The 16,413-nt window shown below is 33.7% G+C and overlaps 1 protein-coding gene across 1 annotated transcript; it reads right to left on the bottom strand.

Annotated features, from left to right (window-relative positions):
- Positions 1-10,663: 10,663 nt before the first annotated feature.
- Positions 10,664-15,954, bottom strand: LOC144470307 (F-box only protein 39). The gene is made up of 7 exons (XM_078181293.1): positions 15,763-15,954; positions 14,551-14,783; positions 13,475-13,639; positions 12,834-13,060; positions 12,122-12,280; positions 11,305-11,469; positions 10,664-10,815 (listed from the first exon to the last, which is right to left on the bottom strand). Exons 1-7 carry the CDS (start codon positions 15,952-15,954, stop codon positions 10,664-10,666), a joined length of 1,293 nt encoding a protein of 430 aa, XP_078037419.1.
- Positions 15,955-16,413: the final 459 nt, after the last annotated feature.

The following is a 16,413-nucleotide window of genomic DNA, read 5'->3' as shown; positions in this document are numbered from 1 at the left end:
ACAAAATTAATGCAGACATTATTATACCATACTTAACCCCCATATACATATATAATCACCTGTAAAACATGATATTTATCTTTCCTTATCAAATAGACTCTTCATCAAAAGTCCCTCAACTATTCATAGCATTAGGGTGCCCCACAAGTTATTTACCTTTCTTTAGTGCGAAATCAATAGATGATATTTGTTGTTTAAGGTTGCTTTATTTATACTATTACCTTCTTCCATCTCTCAAGAAGCCTCGTTATGCTCTCTTTATAAATCAGTTCAGACTTACTTGGAAAATATTCATCGTGCTGCGTTTTTATTTCTCACATTTATCGCGGAGGGAATTTTTTAAGGAGTGAAACAAGTAATAATCGGATGGGGCAAGTTCTGGGGAGTTAGGAGGATCAGGTAGAACGTACCAATCAAACTGGAAGAGTTCTGTCTTACTGCCAACGCAACATGGCGGTCTTGCGTTGTCGCGATGAAAAACGACACCTCGTCGGTTCGCCAATTCTGCCCGTTTATTGGCTATGGCGGCTTTCAGTTTATTTACTTGATTGCAATATTTTGCAGAGTCGATCGTTTCACCTTGTGGAAGGGGTATCCAATACACTACACCTTTCCAGTCCCACCAAATGCACAGAAGAACCTTCTTCGGACGAAGTCCTGGCTTTGCAACGGTGGAAGTTTCCATTGACATGGCACTTTAAAAAATTATTTGTTTCGTGTCGCTGAAGAAGCAAATCGCACGTAGAGACGCGGTTCATACGATCGGTCTTTGTCAATTGTTTTGAAACCGAAACTTCATACCGGTTCACACATCTCATCTTGATTAAGTGATTCTATACCGTTGTCCTGAGAATGTAGGGTCATCCACTAAATCGCGAATTTTCATCAAGCATACTCTAGAAGTGATACATAGCGTGGCGCGGAAGGACTTTATGGACACCCCAATACAACCCTCCGAAAAATGTGAAGTCTGAATCTAACTTATTCATAGGAATGTCTGAATCCTAAAATCTGAATTAATAAATCAACGCCCTTGTTTCAGAATGCGGAGATCAACGTCCCGAGCGATCCACGAATGCGTGAAGTGCGGCGCCTGTTTCTGCCACACCAGGAAGCTCGTCGAGCATCTGAAGAACTTGCACGGCATCGACAAAGCCTTCAGCTGCGACGAATGCGGGAAGACGTTCAGAAGTCCGATGAACATTGCGCGACACAAGCTGATCCACACAGGATTGAAGCGATTCGCTTGCGACTTGTGCGACTATAGGTCGAACCAGAAATCGAACCTCGAGTGCCACCGTAGAAGACACGCGAAGGAGTACTCGTTCGAGTGCAAGGAGTGCCAGAAAGGCTTCTTCCTGCGAACGGAGTACTTGGAGCACATGAACGCGCACACCAGGAAGCAGATGTATAGGTGCGAGCATTGCAGCAAGTCTTATCCTTACAAGAAGAACCTGATGGCGCATCTGAGGCTGCAGCACGCGAGCGTCCTGCCGGTCGACTCCGCGAAGAGCGAGGCGGTGCAGAAGCACGTCTGCAGCATCTGCTTGGCGAGCTTCGCGCAGAAGCTGTTGCTGGGAAGACACTTGAAGAAACAGCACGGCTTCTGCCAGAAGAGCGAACACCTGTGCGACCTGTGCGGCGCTGTGCTATCCTCGAAAAGGAGGCTGATGGCGCACCGCCGCGGCCACGTGAACGAGAAGGTCGCCATGTGCAATCTCTGCGGCAAAGAGTTCGCTAGCAAAGAGAATCTCAGCATTCACCACCGGATACACACTGGCGAAAAGCCGCACGTCTGCTCGCAGTGCGGCAGAGGGTTCACTCAGAGGACATCTCTGATTTTGCATCTACGGTATCATTCGGGAGAGAGGACCTATCAGTGCGACGACTGCGGCAAGGGTTTCGTTTCCGGGAGTTTCCTCAAAAAGCACCGGAAGATACACGGGAAGCCGCAGCTTGAGACTTGATGCGACCGACGATGAAATGTGTCTTCTACAATAGCTTGATGTACACTATGCAGTATTGTTTGCATGGATGTCTAGGTTATGTGACATTTAGAGTAGACAAGAGACGATTCCTCGAGCCTCGCCTTTATAGCTGCCGACGTCTCTTGAAAAAGAGAGAATATATATAATTATAAAATTCGAGTATACAAAATTAGAAATAAAGAAGTTAAGTCATCGTTTCTATTATAGAAATATACACTAGCAATATATATTAATAATAATGTATATAGTAATATATATTGTAGTAATAAAAATAATGACTTACATGTTTCATTTCTAAGTTTTCATAAGTGAAAATTTGTTTAACATATTGGTCTGATTGTTGCAATTAAAATAATACCATAGACTACATATTTTACACCGTTAGTATGATAGTCGTTATAATTTTGGGACCATAGTAAATACAAAACTTGAACAATCATATAAAATAAAAAAGTCAAGCAGTAATCAACAAATTTCGAGATTTTAAGAAATGTGAAAAACTATGTTATCTTTACACTATCGTTAACATATTGTATACTATAATTAATAAAAACATTACATAGTCATACTTTCGTATTACAACTTATCTCCATAAGTCAATCATTTTTACCAATAATAAATAATGCAGATTTCTCGTTGTTTTCTTGCAAAAACTATTAAATCCAATTTCCTCTCTATTTTTTCCAAATCCAAAAAATTGTAATATTACATAAATAATCAATTGTAATATTACAAAAACAATCGTTTGCGATTAATTTATTAATCGTCTTTTATCATTGCCACCTAAATCTTTCGTTTTGTTTCCAACAGGTAATTTTTAACGATGGTACATGCGTATACGTAATATATTGTTTACCACTTTCTAAAGCATTCATGATGCTTATTGTAAATGTGTATTGTTTATCAATGAAGGATCCCTCATTCCAGCCACTGGATCGCTAATCACGACAAGCTCGCGGATTGTGACGAGTTCAGAATCAAGAGCGTAGAGGTTCTTCTGGATCCAGGACAAAAGTAAGTTTTTTTTTACATTATTTTTTACATACCGTAATCAGATTAATTACTTTGACATAATCAGATTAGTTATATCATAATAAGATTAATTAGTTCTACCATAATATGATTATTAGATACTACAATAAGATTTATTAGTTACCATAATAAGATTATCGTATATATACTTTGAGTTGGATTCTACATCAAATAACCAACGTCACTACTGTATGAAAATACTTTCTGTTATTCTTTTATTTTATCTTTTAATATGTCTTAAACGAAAAATATAAAGAAAAACGATTCGAACAGCGATAGTAGGTAGTATTATAAAAGTTAGTTCACAGAATTAATTGCAATCTTTTACAGTTTTAATTAAATATTAATAGTAGTTACTTTACAATAATATTAATTACTATATTAAATTGTAGCAATTAATTTATATAATAATAATTACAGGTTTATAATATATGAAAATAAGAAATTCATTACTTCGACCGTGGTAACTTTAAAATTATTTAATTGGATATTAATAATAATTACTTTACAGTAATAATAATAATAATTATATTAAATTACATTAATTAATTCATAGGATAATAATTACAAGTTCATACAATTTGATAATAATAAATTGATTACGTTGACCGTGGGAGCTTTAGTATTATTTAAATAGGTATTAATAATAATTACTTTGCAGTAATGGTTATAAAAATTGTATTAAATTATAACAATTAATTTATATAATAATAATTACAGATATATACAATTTCAAAATAAGAGACCGATTACTTTGACCGTGGTAGCAATTCCTTTATAATAATAAAAATCATATTATATTATAACAATTACTATAATTAATAATCATTACAGGTTCATAAAACCTTAAAATAAAAAGCCTATTACCTCGACCATGACAGCTTTAGTATTACTTAATTATTACCTACAAATCGAAGTTAACTTGGTCGACTTCTCAGTAATATGATTAAAAAACGAACATAATCAATTTTTGCATTAAACTTCCGACAATCGAAAACTATATTTGAATAAAAGTTTATTATAAATAAAACGTTGGAACGATTACCACAATAATTTCTGATCGATCATTTGGAACGTTTCAGATTCGAGGGTAACGAGAAAGTGTGCGATCTCTGCCAAGAAAAGTTCCACTTCGCGACGAGACTGGTAGCCCATTTGAGGATCGTCCATGGTATTCATAGACCCTTCAAGTGTGCCACGTGCGGGAAAACGTATCCGCAACAGTTCATGCTGAACGCGCACGTGAAGAAGTCGCACACGCCGAAAACAACCCCTTGCGGCCGGTGCAACTTCATGGGAGTGAACGCGATCGACGTGGAGAGGCACACCAAACGGCACCATAGAGAAGTGAAACATACCTGTGAAATCTGCAGCGAGAATTTCGTCGACAAAGACTCCCTGATAACGCACACTGCTATGCACAACTTTATGGAGTATCAACAGTGCAACGCTTGCGGTAACACATTCGACGACGTGTACAGGTATTATGGTTTTCGATTACTTTCTATGGTAATTGGTTTCGCTTTCTATTTGATTACTCTCTATGGTGATTGGTTTGGCTTTCTATTTGATTACTTTCCATGGTGATTGCTTTGGCTTTCTATTTGATTGATTTCTATGATGATTATTATTCCTTTTATTTGTCCCTTTATTCTCTTTAATATTCCTTACTGCTTTCTTAAAAACAAAGATTATGATATATTATACGCTAGTGATTTTTATATTAATAAATTGTGACTATATATGTTATATACTCGCAATTTGTAATAACTATATTCACTGAAGAATTTGAAGAAATTTTATAATTAAAGACATTTCGATTTTGTTTTGATTCCTTTATTCTTCTCGCTACTGTATTGATAAAGAACAAAGATTATATATGATATTTTATATACTACTCATTTTTATATTAATAAATTGTGATTATTAATATCACGTATGATATTATACATTCGCAATTTATAGCAATTATATCCATTGAAGAATTTAAGAAAATTGTAGAATTAACATCCAGATTCGATTTTTTTGTAGATAATTGTTATTTATTTTTAATTGTTTTACCAGAAAACTACTAAACAGGCTTCTAAATCTTTTCTTAAGTATTATTATTAATCTTCTCATATATTTTACTATTAATTTTACAGTGTCGCTAAAATTTGTTACATCTTATTTCAGAACAACCTTCGCATTACTAAATTTATTTTTTCACTTAAAAGACAATTATAACTAAAACTATTTTATAAACCACAAAACTCAATTCCATACACATAAATCACACTAAGTCATATAAAATAATAATACATATTTATCTATATCTTTATTAATTCTTTCCAGTCGTAGCTATTTCAACTGTAAATCCAAAATATTTCTTCCCACTTACACCCTTTATATTTTCACACATCCTGCAGCATTTTATACATTACACAATTAAATTTTGTAACTCGTGCAGCAATCGACAGCTCTTGATAATCTTTTAACCCTTAGGGGTCTATGGACGCATATATGCGTTTGGCGAAAGTCGCCGTTGTGGCCGAAGGACGCAGATATGCGTTTACTCTAAGTCATCGTCGTGGACTAAGGGTGCATATATGCGTCTGTCGATTTTTTCGATCAATATGCAGTTATTTTTTTTTTTAAATAATACAGGGGCCCTCGTTAGTAATTTAACCCTTAAATGCATAGAGTCCCAAAAATGAATCAATAACTTTTTGCGCGGATACCCGACAACAGTTTTGATATCGATACATTTGGCTGAATGGCAGTGATTCCTTTGTCCATTGATTTATCAAAAATTAACTAAAATAATGACATTTGACTTCAATATTTGTATCTTTCTGACGTTATACCAATTGGCGCGCATTTTTGATAGCGAATTTACGTACTTTTGGAAGTGGATTATTTAGAAATATTTTGGCGTATTCGTTAAACAAAAAATATTTTCTAAAGGTAAGGCTCTTATTTATTAATTTGCTAGTACTTTTGTCAGGAAAAAAAAAAGAATTTTTATGTCTATTTTGCATAGTGTACCAAAAATGAATCATTAATATTTTTCAATAAAAACCCTATAAGATATGACTTATAATTTTTTTAAATATTTTTCCCGATTTCCACTCATTTGAAATATTATAACCCTAATTTTTAAATAAAATTCATTAATTCATGCATTTAAGGGTTAAATAAACACTCAAAATAACACTCTTTAATTATTTAACCCCTTGCAAAAAGATTACTATAATTTATTACTGTTTGCGCCTCAAATACTTAGTTCAGTCTAGCATAAAAGTATTCCGTCCCCAGCGACCGTCAGCGCTAGCCTCGCGCCGTCCCTACTGACCGTTTCGGCCGGGAGTATTTAGAGCCCTAAGGGTTAAATACACAAATCAATCTGATAAAAATTATCTTGTAACGCGATCATTTTTAGCATCGTCTTAGAACCGCCATTCGACCGCAGAATGTTCAAACAGTAGTAACCACAAAAATAATCACATCAGAAAAACCTCGTCTAAACAAATCGCATTGCTGCAGTTTGAAGGAGCACAATCGACTCTACCATTACGACCCCGCGGCTTCGATGCAAGAAGATGCACCGGAGGGTGGTCAGCAGCCGCCGTTGCACAAGTGCGATGTCTGCGGCAAAGTCTACAAATACAAGTCGGTGTTGAAGCAACACACGGTGAAGGCCCACGGTGACGCGCCGAGCTACGAGAGGCGTCGCTACCTGTGCGCCCTTTGCGGCAAAGAGTTGAAGACCGCGAAGGGCCTGGAGATCCATAATCGGTCGCACACGGGCGAGAAACCGTACACCTGCGAGGTCTGCGGCAAGTGTTTCGCCTGCGAGACCCTGCTGAGGACGCACAACGTGACGCACACGGGTGAACGGAAGTACTCCTGCGACCAGTGCGGCAAAGCATTTACGCAGAGGTCGACGTTGGTGGTTCACAAGCGTTATCACACCGGTGAACGACCGTACGTCTGTCCGCGGTGTGGGAAAGGGTTTGTGACAAGAACTGTTTTAAACACGCACATGAAGTCTTGTCGATGAGCCGGCTGCAGTCGTCGCCTGGCGCGACTTTCACACGTGAGTCGTCTCGCAATCTGTTTAACCCTTTTAGTGCCGAACAACGATATATCGTCGTTCGCTACGCTTTTAAAGGATATCAACGACGATATATCGTTGCGCGTGCGCCGGCACGAGAGATCTGTGTCTCGAAATAACTTTACAAAACGTTATAAATAGTTCGAATTTGTTGCAACACGATTGAAAACATTGTTTTTGTTATATTCTATGCTGAGTGGTGGCGAGGCTCTGTGTTCGATAGAGCGATAAGGTAGAAAATCGACACGGAATAGTTTCTTCGGACCGTAATCGCAATCTGTTTACGATGGAAATTAAACAGCTTAAGGTAAATATTGTTTGTAGAAGAGATACTTTTTCTATGTTCCTCATCGTGGTTTATATTGCTGTTATTTATACGATTTTCAGTAAGTATCAAAGTATAATTGTTATTGTATTAATCTTCTTCTCTTCCGCAATACGCTGTGTTTTGAATTTTTTAAATATCGTTCCTAGTTTGGTTTTTATGAGTTTTTTTCCAAACCTTAGTAAATTCGCTCAGTTATCATCGCATGAGCATCCGTTTTCGCGCGACGCTAAAAGGGTTAAAGAAAGAGTAACGAAGAGTTAAGAAAGTCGTCGATCCGTCTGGTACAGTCCGTGGTAAAAAGATGCGTATCTGATGCGTGCGACGGTTTCGCCATTTTTGCGCGATCTATTTTAAATACAATCTTTTTTTATCAAGTATTGTCTATTAGGTATTTGCTACAGCAAAGTTATTTATTTGTTTCTTTTTCTTTTTTAGTATTGTGTTATATATATATTATTATTTTAGTATAATAATTGTGTTAGCTGTACATATATCTAAAAATTAGAAAAGGATTTTGTCTTCCCTACGGACTCTTACATATGTATAAGTTGATTTATATATACATTAATAATTATATGAATTAATAGTAATTAATGGAAATTATTTTTGCATTAATTAAGCATGATAGCTATGTATACATTTAATTAAGACTGCAAAGGATTAGTAGGGAAGAGAGAAAGAAAAGTCCTGTTGTTTGATCCTTGGTACTCTGAGGCATCACTCGAGATTGTTATATAATTTTCTAAACAAATTTTGAAGATCATCAAATTTGTTTACTTTTAAAACACTATTAAAAGTATAATTGTTATATAGATACAATTTCATGTGCATAAGTTGAAACAATAAGTTATATAAAATAGGAATACTATAGGTCATTGAGAATTATTTTAGAATTAGAATCAAAATGGCTTGAAATGCAAAGCGTTAAATATACAGGGTGTCTCGCCTAATTAAAGCATCTGAAATATCTCGTTTATTTTTTACAGTAGAAGGAAATGTCAGAAGAAAACATTAGTTGATTCAAGGGGGCAAATATTATAATAAATAAACAAATTTGTTCAAGGTTATATTTTTTAAGATTTCAAGATCATCGAAGTTTGTTTAAATGGAACGATATATTTTTATCATCGTCTTATGATTATTTAGGTCAAGACGAATTCGACAGTCTGTAATGTTATGACCGCTGCGTAACCTTGAATACGAAAATTTCATAAAAATAGGGCACTCCTATTATGCAAAAATAATAAAAGAAAAATGCGATCGCATTTTACGATTTATTGCCAATTTATTATTGGAAATATTAAAAGTATTATACGTTTAGGTAACGAGTTAAATAATGTTCATAGGTATTTATAATTTATAATTTTGATATATTACTAAACTGTCTTCCATTTTCGTAAACATTTAGGCCTAGCATTGCCTTAAAATATTTTCTGATATTCAGAATGAGTGGTTATTCCAGAACATTTATATTTTTATCATTAAAATTTCATTATTATTACAGAATTATTTACATGTCTTTTATTCCATGATAATTTCGATTTAACAACCATCCCTATTTATGTTTTAAATCAGAATGAAATAATCAAAGTAAACCTGTATTATTCAATATTCTATCTATGTTTTATTTATAATAAAAATTTCACTTCTAACGTGTTTATTATATTATTTTATAAACTACCTGAGAAAAAATTCAATGCGTCGTTTATCTAAAATTAGATTAACATATATTTTAGCATTTTAATATTTAGTTTAGTAAATGTTTTAGTACTTTATTTACACAATATTTTAACATTATTTTAGTAAATAATCGTTCCAGTTGACTTGTCAGTAATGCAAAATTATAACATTGAACAGACAAACAATTTATTTAATAAAACGCAACATCTGAACACGCACTACCTTTTTACCACGGACTGTGCATTTATATGTACAATAATTAACAAAAATGAGTAATAAATGAGTAGTAAATTCAATAATAAATAGAGTAATAAAGCCACGAACACGTTTATGAAAAATGTCCCATGAAATTTGAAAGTATGGAATGAACAAAAGCATTGTAAAATAATTCGACAACGTCGATATATTATTTCAAGCTTGTTAAAATTATTATAGTTTAATTCCTCGACTATATCCTTTTCTAGTACTTCGCAGAATTATATTATTATTATTATTATTATATAGAATCACAAGCAACTTATCTAAGATAAGTTTATCAGCAGTGTTACGATGTTTGTGCTACATTGCTGCATGTACTAGATAAACAATTTCGTCGAAAGCAGTTACAAAGTACATTTGTAAATTTTCTTATCGATCCATTAATTTAAGCTCGCAATTTGCGTTTACAATTCTCGCAATCAAAATACCGTCCTTGCTTTTTAATATATCAATTTTACGAATTACAATAAGCAACATTATTATACTCTTTAATAAATGAGGAAAGAATTTTTAATATTCAAGTAAAGATAACATTATCGCGACTTTAGTATAGTGCATCAATCGTCCTCGATAGTTTAATAGAAAATGTCGATATTCGATGTACATGAAATTGAATTTTGCTATTATTCTAGAATTAGGCGAATCTTTCACGAACAACATTAATAGCATAATGTGATAAAACTAGCATTTAGATCTTTTACTTTTTTACACGCTGTTTTTATACTCTGTTCGTTAGGGTTAATGTTTTCAAAAGTTCGTCGAAGACTGTGTCTTACAATCGACAAAACGAGCAACAATTTAAATCGATAAAAACTCTAATAGAAAACATTCTACACGTTTCTAGAAATTGTTACAGTGGAACTATTTTATAACTCTGTATTTATTATTGGAAAAATAACGCCAGCTCGATTGTCAACGATTTAATGTCGAATAAAAAAAGAACGTAATTCCTGAGCACTGTAAATTTATTATTTAACCCCCATAATGCAAGTCCATTTTGTTATAGGAATGCGTGACGCCATTATTAAATTCTTAAGCTCTTTCGAGAGAGAAATAAACATATTTGTTTCTTGAAAAAAATACTTTATATCATAGGAAATATTTAACAAAAGTAATATAGGAGTATATGATCGAAATTATAAAAATAAATTTGCATAAAGAAAAAAATAACAATAGCACCAACAGGGGCAGACATTGTATTTATTTTTTTGGCTGTAATATCGCGAGATGCTAGTGCAACAGACACCGGTAGTTGACAGCCACAAGAGCCCAAAAAACAAATTAATAGAACATTAAAACCGAGGCAGGATCTTCAATACGAAAATCTACTCCTTGTTCCATCATCTTGTGGTCGTACTGATAGTTGATCTCGTTCAAGATGCCGCGATTCCGGGTGTTAACGTTGCGTGGCTTCACGTGAATTGTACGAAAACCTGCGAGAAATTTTCGAAATAATAATATAACAAACAATAAAACAGTACAGGCTTGTGTATTAATTAAAAATTAAAGTTTCGAATTTCTCGGCAGTAAAGCGTTGGCTGCAAAAATTCTATCCCTCATTTTCGATTTAATTTATATTATTAATATTTATTATTTATTATTACTTTTCTGAGTTTATTTGACGAAACTTTTTCCTTTACAAAAATTTTCTACGAGGTGTCGTCAACGAGTTATTAACGAAAAACATTGGCCAATAAGAGACAAGATCGGCTAACGAGCGATAGAGGCCCAGTTCCGCCATTTGTCTTGACCAGCCGAGCACGTCTCTCATTGACTAATGTTTTTCGTTAATAACTCGTGAACGAAGCCTCGTAGAAAATTGTTGTAAAGGAAGAAGTTGCTTAAAATCACTTCAGAAACCACATATTCATGTATCTTCCTATTTATATACTTGTTACTATATACATATATTTTCTACTCACGGGTTTTGCTTTCAGCTTGAAGTTGACAAATGTCCCGCAAAGTGTCGAGGCTCCTCAGTATACCGTCATATTGCAATCTTGTTAAGTGCTTACAGTGGACCAACATACAGATCAATAGGTCATCCAGCATTTCTCGATTGTTTCTCAATTGCAACATTACTTCCGCTGCGGTGGTACAGGCAATAATTTAATGATTCGTGATTATTCATTCGAATCTTTAATTTTAGGAAACAAGTTTTAGTTTTAACATTACTATCGAACTGTTTACTAAATCACTAAATATTTTGCTATAATAAGACTTAAATAACATTTTAATTTTATTTAATATTATCTTGTATATTATACATATATTATTTAGAAATTTTTAATAGTATCTAATATATCATTTAATACTATCTTGTGTATTAACCTCTTGCACTCGAGTGGTGACTCTGAGGCACCACTACAATTTTTATAATAACAAAGTATAGATTAAAAAAATTGTTCAACAAAGTACACTTTGTTGTATTTAATATTAGATATTAACCCTTTGCACTCGAAGCCATTTTAAGCGAAAAATTATTTCTGATTCCCAGTTAAAATGACTTCGATTATAAAGGGTTAATATGGAATTTCAAGCATCAATTACTACTTTGCTACAAAATACGTTCTAATTGTTGCAGAGTTAGCAATTTGAGAAAATTTCAGAAATAATTGTAATTATTTTAACGTAACATGTGAAAAGTTTAATTAAAGTCCGTTAAAAATGTGTTAACATAGCTTGATCGGTAAACTTAAGCACACTCTGTATAAGAATTCATAAAAATTCAATATATACCTAACGTGTTGGTATAATGAGTGATAAGTAATCCAACAGTGCTCCGGAAATTGCGCGATCTGCTCTGATCCCACACGTGTCCGCTGAACATTTGAAACCTAGCCAATGGCACACTGGGTAGCAGCAAATAGCACATATCTTCGTAATGGGAGATATTAACTAGAAATCAAACTTAAGAAACTAAATGGTGTATAGAATTGTATTCTTTAGTTTATCGTTCACAAAAATATCTATTTCTTTGCATAACATTCCCATCAACGTGCATTGATTTTGATGCTCGCGCGCTTCCAGCGATAATAGCCGATAGCATGCGAATATATTTACTATATAATAATAATATTTCAATTAATGAAACAATATTAAAATAGTAATGAAGTAGTAATAAAGTAATAATTAAATAGTAATGCAACGGTAATAAAGTAACAATAAAATAGTAATGAAAGAGTAATAAAGTAATAATAGAACATTATTGTAACAGTAATAAAGTAATAATAAAATAGATTTAAAATAGTAATAAAATAGTAACGAAATAATAATAAAATAATATCGCAACCACTATTTCAGTTTTAACTAAATAGTTTCTACGATCTACTAGAAATCTAGATCACGAGACTTATTCTACGTGAAAGAGGTAAATAGAGAATTGAATTTAATAGAGAATTTAGTAGAGAATTGAACGACCGTTTTGATATAATTCCGTATCATTTTGTACCTATAGTGTAGGAGACTGTCAGGTTGGGGCACACGACAGCCAAATTGTGCCAAGCCGTATCCGTGATGGTATGATGTCTGGAGTCGGAATCTCGCACTGATATGTGCAGAATTTTCAGCAGTTTCGGCTCCGCGTTTGCCAAAGCGTTCAGAGTTTGATCCGACAGAGCTGGATAATCGAGCCTGAGGACGGTTAACGCGCGGAACCGACCGAACATCCGCAAATATCTGGAAGTTTATTATAAAAGTTGCTGAATTCATTCATTAAGCCTCAGAAGCATTCTCAGCATTATAATTGCATTACGGCTTCTTAAAATATTCTAAACCAATAAATAATTTGAAAATCAAAATCGCGCTTTTATTTCACTGATTTTTACTTCTTTCACTTTAGCAACACTTTGATTGCTTTAAATCAATTTGTATGTTATCTTGCCAGCTGAACGTCGCTTTCTTTGACAATATTATTATTTTATCTGCTGCAATATTTTATTTACTATAATATTACTTCGTGTCCTTTATTAGCGCACGCATGATTGGCGATAATTTTATTATCCTATAAATTCAGGTATGAATGCGAATCCCCGGGGGAATATTATCTGAGATGACAACGAATTTATAATTTGCATAAACCGTATCTTGTACCTGGAATTGCTATGGGGTGCTTGCCATTCTCGGAATGCACCACGAAGATCTAGGTATGTCAAATGCTCGCTCGAACCCCTGATAGCGCTAGCCAGAAGCCGCAGCACGTCGCTCACCCCGAGGTTCGCATTTAGCAAGCTCAGTGTTTCCAAGTTGTGCTGACAGCTGTGTAATCATAATAATTATTTAGTAACAATTAATACTAGATATAATGTCTTTTTACTGAACCAGTCGAATCATTTTGTAAGTAGATTTTATTAAACGATCGCGAAATTGGTTAAAAGAGCAGAAAGTGTATTTGTTGATGATATGGTATGATTTTTATTAATTTAGCGATTTATATTTTATACTAATCAATTAGGGTGGAATTTGGTGTTGTGAGCGATGATACATTGTGATATAATATATTAGGTTGTTCGGAAAGTCATTTCGTTTTTTTTTTTGGTGGAAATGAAACAGAATAGATTACTAAACAAAAGCTATTTCAAAGAATCAAACAAAATTTTTAACAAACAAGGCTTACTATATCAGTTGTCCAAATATAATAATAATTATGCAGCTTAAGTGTGAAGTTGGCTGTGAAAAAATTAGGTCCTTTGTTGGAAAGAAACGAAATTACTTTCCGAACAACCCAATAATATAAAATAATATAATATATAATATTATTATATAAAATAGTATATAATAATCGATATTGCACAGTAAAAGATTTGAATATACTACAGCATACCGAGAGTTTGTACGTATACTGAGTATACCGTAAAGATCTGATTATATTATATAATATAAAATAATACAATACGATACAACAAAAAATAATATATAACAATGTCATACATAATACTATATAACAAATCGACTTTGCACTATAAAAGATCTGAAACTCGATAGTAATAATATTTATACCATATAATATAATATAAAATATAATAATACAATATGATACAAAAAAAAAATAATATATAATATTATCATGCATAATAGTGAATGACAAATCGATTTTGCACTATAAAATATCTAAAACACAATAGTAATAATATTTTCAATGTCGAAGGTACAACATAAACATAATTTACCCTAAAAAGTTTGCAAGTGCATAAAGAAGCTTCCCTCTGTTTCCCCATTTGCAACTGAATATCCAATCCGTAAGTATCAATTTTTTCAGTTGAACATTCTTGGCTCGAACAACCGTAAGGAAGTCGGTACCAGCTTCGGCTTGAATGTTACGAGTTATACGCGCTTCTCTTGGCAGAATGTATGGTCGCGACCAAGCGAGCTCCAGAATGCGCATATGCTGTCCATATTTCGCCTGGAAACGTTAATTGCGTTTTACAGATTAATATTATTATTACGAAGTAAATTCCAATGACATATTTTAACTAAATTTTGTATAATCGAAGGGAAATAAAAATGTTTGAATCTGAACATTTCTCCTGGTGATGCAAGACACGATTTTATTTACATGACCGTGCCATTGTGTTTCGTCAATTTTTGTATATGTAACTTTATGAACTGTTACATTACTATTACATTATTATTAGCTTCGAATTTATCGAATTTCTTGATTTTTAATTAGAAAAAATTGACTTTCTTTTGTATCCTCGTACTAATTATTATCTCATTTTGTGTAGTATGTTTAGAAAAGTGGTGTTACAGTAATTTCTGCTTTTTTGTAAACTGTAAATTTTGTAGAACCGAAATTACTTTTGCAACAATCGTATTAATCGAGAATAAAAATAAGTGTTTAGGTCAGTTAGTAACATTAGCATTAAACAGTATTTATTTTATCTGTTTTACTTATCTCTTTCATCGCGAAAGGTATCTATTTAAAAAATTATGTAATAATACCTCAATAATAGATTAATCAAATTATCGGTCTCCATGGAAACCGATTTATATTGTTAAAATATTCGAAGGTGCCATTGCCCGTATGATCTCCACAAAGCCCTAACTCGAATCCAACAGGAAGGTTAATCAAATCGTTTAATAAAACGTTTAATAAACTGTTTAATGTCTGCCATTGAGTACTGTTCTATGTCAGGAGACCTTTCTCAATATCTTTTAAATTTTCTGTGCGCGTAAAGCCAATTAATATTGTTAAAATATTCGATCACTCCGTTGCTCGAATGACCTCCACAACATCCTAATTTCAATCCAACAGAAAGATTCATCGAATCACTGAATAAATTGTTTAATATTTGCCGTTGATTGCTGTCCTGCGTCAAGAGATCTTGCCTGATATATTTTAATTTTTTGTGTATGTGTGAGTGTATGTACGCGTTACGCACGGCTAGTTCTCCCGCCAATGGGAAGTCACCCCGTAGATCACGATCGATGAGGACTGTGACGGAACGCCAAAGAACTGGGGATGATAGTGCACGGTTCCATGACTGACAAGTTTGTGCAACGTTGGCACGATCCTCACGATCGAGGTGACTGAATATCTGCGTCAGTATCAGCTCCGGTAGCTGATCCCACATCTCCCAGTCTCAGCTTGGCCCGTCTTCATCTCTACGTGGCTGAGGTAGCTGTTGCAACCTCGTTCAGGTTTCCTTGACAGAACTCTCCCTCGTCGATATCGAGTCGATCGTCATTCGAAGCGTTGCAACTGCACCATCAACTGCACGAGTTCACATGGAACCAAAGCCGTGTGAAGTACACTTTAAATCATGTTTACTAACACGTGCAAACGCCGCAACGATGTCCATGAAACACATGAAAATACCTTCTGCTAAAATCGTGTGTTAGAGAAACACCTCACTGATTTGAAGCGTTCTATTAGAAATTTAATTTCATGGATGGTTCTTATTCATTTTTAATATTGCTTTATATAAATAATAGTTCTTTGACTGTTATTTATTTTCTATCATTTTTTAAATTTGTTTGCAGCGATGCCACTGGCGAGATAATTTTTATTATCTTCTTTCTTGAATTACTAT

This window comes from Augochlora pura, chromosome 5, assembly GCF_028453695.1.
Source record: "Augochlora pura isolate Apur16 chromosome 5, APUR_v2.2.1, whole genome shotgun sequence".
Classification (NCBI taxonomy): Eukaryota; Metazoa; Arthropoda; class Insecta; order Hymenoptera; family Halictidae; genus Augochlora; species Augochlora pura.
This window is presented reverse-complemented; position numbering and strand designations above follow the sequence as displayed.

What these genes read in the sequence shown, in the direction of transcription:
- LOC144470307 (XM_078181293.1), bottom strand. Translation starts at nt 15,954, where the DNA reads ATGTGGGATCAGCTACCGGAGCTGATACTGACGCAGATATTCAGTCAC. An exon ending in GCACTTGCAAACTTTTTAGG is followed by an intron (nt 13,640 to 14,550) that starts GTAAATTATGTT and finishes ATGATTACACAG; the next exon opens with CTGTCAGCACAACTTGGAAA. An exon ending in GACAGTCTCCTACACTATAG is followed by an intron (nt 12,281 to 12,833) that starts GTACAAAATGAT and finishes TTTGATTTCTAG; the next exon opens with TTAATATCTCCCATTACGAA.